Source organism: Physella acuta, unplaced genomic scaffold (assembly GCF_028476545.2).
Source record: "Physella acuta isolate Inbredline_101_S28 unplaced genomic scaffold, ASM2847654v3 ptg001799l, whole genome shotgun sequence".
Lineage (NCBI taxonomy): Eukaryota > Metazoa > Mollusca > Gastropoda > Physidae > Physella > Physella acuta.
The window spans coordinates 56,628-67,500 of NW_026733309.1; the positions used below are offsets into that span (position 1 = coordinate 56,628).

The following is a 10,873-nucleotide window of genomic DNA, read 5'->3' on the forward strand; positions in this document are numbered from 1 at the left end:
GTGTGTAGAGAGCTTAAATAATGGGGAGATTGAATTATTTTATCAAATAATGTTTATTTTGCAAAATTACAGTATGTAGCAATATTGCTACAGTATGCAACGGTATGTAAAATATGTTAAAATAGAAAAAAAAAGATTAATCGTTTATATAGGAAATTTATTGAGTAATTATTCATCCAAAATCTGGAGCATCAGAAATTCATTTACTAGATAGCAATATACATTTTTTGCAAAATATTGCTATTACCAGTTATGTCATATATCTTAGTAATCATGCATCTTTTTATTGTGTCAGTCAATAAGTTGCCCCAGTTTGCTCAGCAGGACCTCTATCTAGTTTAATTTGAAATTGTTATTGTTTTAAAAGCAAAGTTGTTTTCAATGACTCAAACTTGTTGACAGGAAAAAAAAAATTATAATATATCTACAATGCTGATATCTGGCCATTATAAGAACTTTTTCCTGTGCAATGAAACCAGAGACATGACTGTTAGAAGCCAATAAATTGATTTATATCTGCTATATCAAAGACTTCAAGCTTTATCTGGATACCTCTGTGCAATGTAGATCTAGAACATCTATTTACCCATTATACTAACATAGTCTTTATCCATGGTGTGCAATAAAATAATCTTGAACAGCCGAAAGACCTTGCACTAAAAACTAAGTTGGTCAATTCCTCACAAACACTAGAGACCTTTCATGTGTTTTAGTTAACCACTTGCTCGACTAGGAAATGTAGAAATCAGTATTAATTATTATATCTGTAAAAAATTTAGAATGAATAACAATATACTTTTAATTTTAAGAAACGTTAAAAAAATTAAATTAATTCCAGACATTATGACAAGAAAACAGAAATTTCTAAAGTGCAAGAGACCTATTTATTTATACAAGGCATTTTTTTTTTAGTTGTAGCCTATATTTTTATAAGCAGATGTGTACCAAATAATCAACAAGCATAGCTAAAACATTGATTCAAAAATAATTTATAAAATAGCAGAAGAATAAAAGAAAATATAATGTATGTAAAAACTTTTTACCCATTTATAGTCTCTGACAAATTCATTTCGTGCAAACTTTTAGCAAACGCCTGTGTTTTAACCAAACAAAAATAGTTTGGAAATAGATCAAATAATTTAATACATTAATAAAGAATTATGCAACAAATTTAACATTTTATTAGATGTAATACGTTTTTAAAATGATTTTTTATCAGCAGGGAAATAATGGAGTTTTTTAATTCCCACAATAATTGCCTCCCTTCAAATGAGTTTAAAAGTAATTTCATCATTATCATGTAGTTATCATTTTTTTTTTCATCTGTATTATTTTATGTAGAAACATTTTCGAACGTGTGTAAATTTGACATAAAATCACCGAATAAAATTATTTTCTATGAAATACTTTAAATAAAAATAATAATTTGCCTTTACCCTTTTACAATAATCAAAGAGGTAAAAGTAAAGCTAGATCAAAATTACATTGCCATTAGAGCTAATTTTCATAGAAAATTTTTAATAACAATATTAAATATTATCATATTTAAAATTAAAATTATTTTAAAAATAACCCCTGGTTCCACCCCTTCCTCCTGATGCCAGATTTGACCCAATTACACTCTAATCCTAACGGCCCCTTGGTAGTTACGATATGTGTATGTGAGGTGATTAAAAATATCAACTTAGAAGGACAGGAAAAACGTTCTAGGTCAGCGAAACTTTGTGTAAATAAAAAAGTGGGCTTTAAAAAAATGTCCAAATACCTATTTAACTTAAGATAACTAACAAAAAAAAATGTTAAGTATCAAACAAAAAACGTTAAGTATCAACAAAAAGCCTTGAATATTAAACAAAAACGTTACATTAAAAAAAATAAAACATTAAATATCAAACAAACAAAAAAAAAACGTTAATTATCAAATCAAAAAAGTTAAGTATCAAACAAAAACCCGTTAAATATCAAACAAAAACGTTAAGTATCAAACAAAAAACGTTAAGTATCAAACAAATAAAGGTTAAGTATCATACAAAAAACGTTAAGTATAAAAAAAACGTTAAGTATCAAACAAATAAAGGTTAAGCATCGAAATTAAAAACGTTAAATATCAAACATAAAACGTTAAGTATCAACAAAAAACCTTGAATATCAAACAAAACCATTACATATTTAAAAAGAATACCGTTAAGCATCAAACAAAACCGTTGAGAACAGTGAAGACATTCTCACCTCCCCATTCTCAGGAGGATCCCCGTTACCAAATGTACTGGAGATAACAATCACTAGGGACTCGTGTTCCAGAGAGTTCACATCATAATCCTCCATACAAAGTACCTGAAATCACATGAACAAATACCACGTCAAATACAGAATACAATACAGTACCATTCTTTTTTTTATTCCATTGAATGCTTTAACCCAGCGTGCATTACAATTTCCCAGTTGTATGATGAAGAAAAAAAAAACAATATTTTTGTACCTTAGCATCAAATGCATGTTTAAATATTGCACCCAATGTTTTGGCAAATTTCTCAGATTTTCCAGTTTCTGTATCAAATAAAATTTTACACTTGATGCGTTTTGCCAGCGCTATCTTCATTAGTTTACTGGAGAACTTGACAGCTCTGGAGATGACAGTTGTGTTGACAAGTTAGTAACAAATTACCACATTAAGGTAACAACTATAAAAAAATGAATCATATTATATAAAATTAATTTGATAAGTGATGAGGAAAATATTTTCAGTTTAATTTGTATTTATATCATAAAAACACAATTCTTAACATATTTTTCTTACCTTGAAGTCATATTCAATTTGTGAATATATGTACTTGTTTTATAAATATTGCTCTTTTTATAATTTCCGCCTTTGTTCTTATCTTGTCGTATGTATGTTTATTTTATAAATCAAGATATTTATAATAATGATATAAGCTACGTATGCTGCCTTGTTCATAATTTTAATTAATTTATGTTTTTTATAATAAACTTCTTAAATTCATATATTTAAAATAAAGTTGTATTCCTACTTTTTACAAATTTATGTTATTTTAATTAACATCTGTGTTCGTATTTGTGCAAACATCGCTGCTAACTTTAATAATGTAGTTGCACATAGTTGTTTATTAGGGCTCATGTTTGTATATCTGGATTCATGTATGTATATTTGGGCTCATTTTGCTACCTTGCTAGTTCTTTAAATCCTAATCATCTCTTGGGTTTGTCTGTCGATTTTCGCTTGTTTATGTCTTTATTCCAGATATGTGTCTTCCATGCATCTTCCTGTGTGTAATTTAACAGATACTACAGGTAAATACGCATACAAAAAATTCGTTACCTCGCATAAAAATGATATGGATGGTTTTAATTGGCTTTGTTACTAGAATTTTAAATATTCGAGTTCGAATTGCTGGCTCAAGTTTGTAGGACGTCCCTGAGTCCTCCCAGCTCTGATGGGTACCTGACTGGCGTTTGGGAAACAAAGGCTGGGCATATGGCTGACAACATTATATCCTGTCAGCATGCTGAGGAATACTTTATCAACCAAAGGAATCTTGGGCACGGATGGAAAAAGATGAGATATGTCTACTATAGTGATCTACATTTGAAATTCTAATTTCAAGCATTGTGTCTGACTTTGTGTAAAAATAAAATTTAAAAATATATCGACTTGTATGCCAAGAACCTTCCATTTATTACTTGTAAAGACAGTCTAGCATTTAATCCCTATAATGAAATCAACATCACCTTTACCTGATACTCATAAGAAGGTTTCAATTTGTAGAGCAACATCTCCTGGTGGAAAACCTCCAATAGAGAGCCACTCATAGGAGGGACGACCCAGACCCAGTCACTGGGGCAACCACCTCGTAGTTTGTGTTCTTTCTCCATGTGTTTCATGAAGGACTCGCTGGCCGCGTGGTGGTCAGTGATGGTCACTCGACTCGTCTGAAATAGTTTACATCTATACAGTACTAAAAGTTTTTAAAATACAAAAACACTTAAGCTGAGGTTTGACTTCTTTTAAGATGTGTATGATAAATTTGCCTTTCGGGACTTGCCGGGACAAAGGGCGGTTGAAAGAGTGTTCATCTACTTCTGCGACCCTAGCATATCAAGGGATGATATGGTCAGACCCATGTTCAGCCAAAATCGATGTTTTTAAAAGACAAAACAAATTGTTTCAAGTGTGACTTTTTTCATGTGGGGACTGGCTTTTTGTGACGCTGTATGACAGTAGGGATAAGGAAGCGAAAGATAAAAATCGTAAAAAAAAAACCGTGAAGTTATTTACATATGACCCTGAAATACACAGTTATCCAAGGATAACGGGTAGTCTAGTATAAGTTAAAATTAAATTACGGAAAAGCAATTACATTTTTTGTTCCTGTACTGAAAAGAGTCGATAAGGAGTATCGTTATCAAGAAAGAATAAATAATGGTCCTTATCTCTGTCTGCTTATATGATACTGTAACCTACTATGTTTGTGCATTGTTGTACTGTATTATCCTGTATGCACTGTGAATTAGCACCCTATTTTTTCGGCAATAGTCATGTTCAAAGCATATTGTTTCTTTTAGACGTTTCTCTCTATGGGTAAGAGGACTTAAATCTCTGTCGCACGGGAGTTGGGAAGGGAATGGGGGAAGAGAAGGAGGGAAGAGGGGTCTAAAATTTCCGAAATGAAAATGGACAGACACTGGTTAAAGAATATATTTTAATTATAAATTATATATTTTTTCTATTTCGTCAAAAGGTGAAGAAGAGGTGCGTTTTCATGGTAGCTGGGGGCAGTGCTAATCCCCCGTAGAGATGCCAGAAAGAAACTCTGAATAGCTTTACTATAGGTCAAGACTATGGTACTATATCATCCCGTCTGGATTATGGCTATTTACCATTACATGGTGGGACTATAACACTCTACTATCCTGCCTAGACTATGGTAATCCCACTAAATCATGAAGCGGACAAGATATTGACCTGAAAGCTGTACAGTACAGCCAGATTGACCTCTACAAGAGCCCTGTCCTTCCACAGTGATGAAAACCTCGTTGTGTCCAAGCCCATTTTAGTCGCCACAGTCTGAAAATGATCCGTTTAATGTAAAAATTGAGATGGGGGGGGGGCGAAGGCAGGTTGTATGAAAAAGAATGGTTATTTTAAAAAGCGTCTAAGGAAACAAAACATCAAAAACATCTAGTTTTAGTGTTAAATTATATGTATATGATTCCTAAAACGTCTAGTATTAGTGTTAAAAAGGGAGTCGAAGTTGGCCAGCTCATGGTTGATGAACCGAACAGTCTCGAGTTCGAACCCCCGGTCAGTTGAAGCTCGATAGCTGGAGACAGCAACTCTTCTAGGAGAGCCAACTCCAAAATCAAACAACTGCTGCCTTGTAGTTTGTTCTTGGATGGAAGCAAATCAAAAAGAAAAGCAGGCTGAAATCGGAGTCAATGGCCTTTTTTATGTATAACACGTTGACACGTAATATTTGTGTTGGAGAGAATCAATTCCAACACTAAAATTAAGAACGAAGAAGAAGAACTGTTACATAACGTTGCAGTATGTCTCACAAGGTGACGTGTTGCGCCAAACTTTAGTCCCAACTACAATCCCACGTGCAATCTCAAACATACACTAGAATAATCAGACCTGTGGCTTTAAGTGAAGTCATGGGATGGGGGGGGGGAGTCGGACTAAGAACACTAACGCAGGCGTAGCTTCACATCCTAAACAAAGCGCACAAGAAAAAGTTACCTCCATCAAGGAACTCTTCCAACAAAGCGCACATGAAAAAGTTAACTCTATGACAGAACTCTTCCAACAAAGCGCACAAGAAAAAGTTACCTCAATAACTCTTCCAACAAAGCGCACAAGAAAAAGTTACCTCCATCAAGGAACTCTTCCAACAAAGCGCACATGAAAAAGTTAACTCTATGACAGAACTCTTCCAACAAAGCGCACAAGAAAAAGTTACCTCAATAACTCTTCCAACAAAGCGCACAAGAAAAAGTTACCTCCATGACGGAACTCTTCCAACAAAGTGCACAAGAAAAAGTTACCTCCATAACTCTTTGAACAAAGCGCACAAGAAAAAGTTACCTCTATGACAGAACTCTTCCAGCAAAGCGTACAAGAAAAAGTTAACTTTATGACAGAACTCATCCAACAAAACGCACAAGAAAAAGTTAACTCCATGACAGAACTCTTCCAACAAAGCGCACAAGAAAAAGTTACCTCCATGACAGAACTCTTCCAACAAAGCGCACAAGAAAAAGTTACCTCCATAATGTTGTATCTGTTGGCGTCACAGAGATCGCGGGCTCCAATTTCCGTGCCCATGTACCAGCCGTTAAACGGGCATGCCGGGAATTCCAGACCTCCACAGTCAAACAACATGGCAGAGACGGCAGGTAAGGCGAACCACTTGAGCCCGAGATCAGCAAACCATGAGTACCTGGCATAAATTGAGAGAATGCATTAACTAGTGTGTAGACAACGATTAGGGTGGGGGTGGATATATATATATATATATATATATATATATATATATATATATATATATATATATATATATATATACTAGCGTACCCGTCCCCGCGCGTTGCCGCGGGAATAGAAAATCTGACAAAATATATAAGTAGGGTTTCATCCATGCGTTACCAATCCTATATTCTTCGACTCGTGACCTTGTTTTCAAAAAGTGAGTTATTTAACTGTAATATATATATATATATATATATATATATATATATATATATATATATATATATATATATAATGATGTATAACAATGTTAAATAGAAGTTAATGTATACACAATAGCAAGGTGGTGTTTTAATTATCTCTAGTACAAACTCAGCAGGACAGAACTTGCAGTATACAAAGTATAGAGGAATTATTGTAATCTAGCAAAAAAATCGAAATCGAGATTTTCATAAATCTCGACGTTTTAAACGTCACTGAGTCGGAGAAAACATTTTTGCAAATGTGTCCGTGTGTCTGTGTGTTTCTGTATGTGTGTATGAATGTGTGTATGTGTGTGTGTGTGTCTCTCAACATGATAACTCGAATGCCGATACAGCTAGGTTTCTGAAATTTCATATATAAGTATTATATCAAATTTAAAGTTCTGTATCAAATTTTCAGCGATTGCTGGTAACCGGAAGTTGAACTTATTCTACTTTTAGTTTTTCAAAAGCCTATAACTTGAGCACTGTTTCAGATGATACACGAAATTTCACATGTAAATAAAAGATCTAATGTTCTGGCTTATTTCAAATTTTGAGTAATTTCCGTTGATCGGAAGTAGTAATTTACGCTATTTCCGATTTCTCAAAAAACGCATATGAATTTATAAAGTACTAACAATATTCTGCACTATTATGCACATATTGTTTGCCGTTCACTTGGTGCGCTATTATTTTTTTTCTACGATTTTCTAATCTTTTTTACAAGCTTTTATTTAACTCACTTCCTCGTCAGTCGACAGTCTGTCTGTCTAGACGGAAACGCAGGAGTGAAAATTCGGACAGTTCTACTTGACCGACACGATTCACAGTTGGCACATGGGTCAAGACATGAAGACAATGCAATCTGAAACTAAATTTGACTTAATTGGATGCCTAATTGATTTTTTATGAATTAATTAAAATTTGGACCGAATTAGTAGGCATGTCTAGCCAACCACACCACACGCGTCATCAATAGCTGCGCCATCACGACCACGTAATGGCTGCGTTCAAAAACCATTGCGCGCCTACTGAACGTGATATTCAGAAGGCGCGCAATGGTTTTTAGTCATGTAACTCTATTGTAGATAAAACATGTAATGTACTGAAAAAAAAAATTCATAAAAAACGTTTTAATAACAAGCTTTTATGTAATGATGCACTAAAAAGTAGAAAATAAATTATAGACTACTATTTAAATAACTATAAAGAAAAGCGTGGGTGTCTTCCTTAACATTAGTAAAGGTATCCAATAGATACTAAAGTGACCCACGCTTTTTTTTATAGTTATTTAAATAGTAGTCTATAATTTATTTTCTACTTTTTAGTGCATCATTACATAAAAGCTTGTTATTAAAACGTTTTTTATGAATTTTTTTTAAAAGTTTGAGTAATCAAAAATAGATAAATAATCATGTCTATATCCCGAGTTTGTTTCTATAGTAGTGTTCTATAAGAATATTCGAGAAAGTTTAGGGGAGATCACTCCTGCTTTATTTGTATTATGGATCATGATGAGGATAGTGATTGGTATGGATAGGGACACTGATGGGACCAGGGACAAGGATACAGGCAGGGTTGGGAATAATATCAGGGATGGGGTCAGTAATAGGAGTAGTGTTAGGTTAAAAAAAAAATCTAGGCTAAATCAAGAATTATTTTTGTTATTTGTTCTATAGCCCTAACATGCGAACTTTTTATTATGAAACAGATGACAAAATGTATGTGAGAGAGCAAAAAACTTACTTTGGATGGCGGATGTTGACCTCTACCACAAGCTCGGGAGGAATCTCGAACCACTCGGGATCCGAACCCGCGGCTGACAGGACCAAGGGAAGAATATCAAACATTCCGTACTTGGGCTTCCATCCCAGCTTCACACATTGCTGAGATAACACACGATATAAAATAAACAACGGTAAACTTAGTATAACTTTAACAACTGTTGTCAAATGGGAAAACACACGATTTAAAATAAACAACAGTCGACTCAGTATAACTTTAACAACTTTTGTCGAATGGGACAACACACGATATAAAATAAACAACGGTAAACTCAGTATAACAACTTTATGAAATGGGACAAAACACGATATAAAATAAACAACGGTTAACTCAGTATAAGAATTTAAGTCAAACGGAACAACTTAAAAAAATACACTACAAAACAACAACAACAAAAATTCATAAAAACGTTTTAATAACAAGCTTTAATTTAATAATGATCTAAAAAGGAGAATATAAATTATACACTAATATTTAAATAACTATAAAGAAAAGCATGGTTCAAATTAGTATCTCTTGGATACCTTTACTAATATTTAGGAAGAGACGCATGTTTTTCTATAAAGTTATTTAAATAGTAGTGTGTAATTTATTTTCTCCTTTTTAGTGCATTATTACATAAAAGCTTGTTATTAAAACGGTTTTTTATGAATTTGTTTTAGTATTTTACATGTTTTTATTTACAATAGTTACATGACTAAAAACCATTGCACACATACTGAACGTGATGACGCGCTATTGAACGTGGTGACGCGGTTGGAGTAGTTGGATAGGACTGCCTACTAATTTGGTCAAATTTTTAATTGATTCATAAAAAATTAATCAGGCGACCAATTAAGTCAAATTGAATGTCATGATGCATTGTCTTCATGTCCTGACCCACGTACCAATTACGAACCTTATCTGTCTGCTAGAAGTGCCTGCAATTTCGCTCATCCGTTTCGATCTAGACAGACTGACGACTGACGACAGGCAGAGGAAGTGAGTTAAATAAAAGCTTGTACAAAAAAACATCATTTTAGGAAATACGTGCCGACCCGCGGCGTATCATATGCCGCTAATTAGTTGTTTTATTTTCTACTTTTCAATGATTCATACCCTTCTTTCCACCAACCCCTACCCTACACCCCCCTCCCCCATGAAAGCAGCCTGCTCTTAGTTACCTCCCCTAAGTTTAAAATTATATCAAACTAAATCATCTGCCCCTATAGCCGTAACTAAACCCGGCTCTACGAATGTAAACATTTAGCGTGAAATACAACTCATCAGACCATGTAGGGGTGGGGGTGGTAGGGATATGCCTAGAGAGGAAGAGAGGGGGCTGCTAGGGGCGCTTACAGCTTGGTGTTTTCAATGGTCTCCAAGAAGTGAATTATATATATAGATAAACTTGACTGACATATATTTAAAATGTATGTGAGCAATTTTTTTTTTAAAACGGTCATAGCTCTATATTTAGGTAGTGATGCTAGGGACGTGAAGGTCAGTGCTAGGGTTAGGGCTAAGGTCAATGCTAAGGTTGCCTAGGGTCATGGGGTCAGTTCTAACGTTTCACATGAGGTTTAATTCTAAGGTCAACGTTCAAATTAGGGTTATGCATAAGGCTACGATATTGGTGTAAATATAGCGTCGATTACACCCTGTCATCATTTTAAAAATTGAGTAGCATCGATGTGTAACATTGAGCAGGGGTGGGGGCATCAATTAACAACACCACGCCATATAACGACTTTTACCTCTGCCATCCCCACCGTCACATAGCGAGGCTAAAATCCGACCCACCCCACCTCTACATAGAATCGTTCTTCAGGACCCATGCACGACCCCTATATTGGTGTTCTTTAGGACACCTATTTTGGTGTTGGTGTTACCTCTGTGAAGTTGACACTAGCCGGGTCACCGACGATACGACCGTCCTCCATATTGTAGCCGGCGTAACGGATCAGCTGAGAGTTAAAGACCCGGAAGTCCCGGCGTCCATCTTTACGTTGGGGGAAAATCGTGATGGCGGACCTAGCAACGGTAGAATTTTACAGTTATTGCTGACCTAATAAGGTCAACATTTTATGGGTGAACGACCTATACAGAAAGTCAAGTGAAATGGTATCACTGACCTAACAAAGAAAACTTTTAAATATGTGTAACAAAACTAGACGTAGTATAATTCTGGAACAGTAAATGCTTTCCTTGAGAGTCGTAGCGATGGGGGGGGGGGGGGGGGCAGGGGGGTACATATGTCCCCGGGCGCCGACCTTAGGGGGCGCCAAAATGGGTTGTAAAAACAAATTAAAATGTCATTTTAGCTGCATTTTGCAGTTTGAGGGGGGGGGGGGGGGGTGCAAATCGAAAGTTAGAG

The 10,873-nt window shown here is 34.8% G+C and overlaps 1 protein-coding gene across 1 annotated transcript in view; it reads right to left on the reverse strand.

Moving 5' to 3' along the window:
- The window catches only part of LOC131930557 (nitric oxide synthase-like), a 39,525-nt gene that overhangs the window by 9,173 nt on the left and 19,479 nt on the right, over positions 1 to 10,873 (reverse strand). The window contains 9 exon segments of the mRNA XM_059287099.1: positions 1,044 to 1,093; positions 2,230 to 2,334; positions 2,480 to 2,624; positions 3,185 to 3,282; positions 3,754 to 3,948; positions 4,982 to 5,083; positions 6,284 to 6,458; positions 8,479 to 8,618; positions 10,389 to 10,530. Of these exon segments, the coding sequence (XP_059143082.1) occupies positions 1,044 to 1,093; positions 2,230 to 2,334; positions 2,480 to 2,624; positions 3,185 to 3,282; positions 3,754 to 3,948; positions 4,982 to 5,083; positions 6,284 to 6,458; positions 8,479 to 8,618; positions 10,389 to 10,530 (1,152 nt within the window).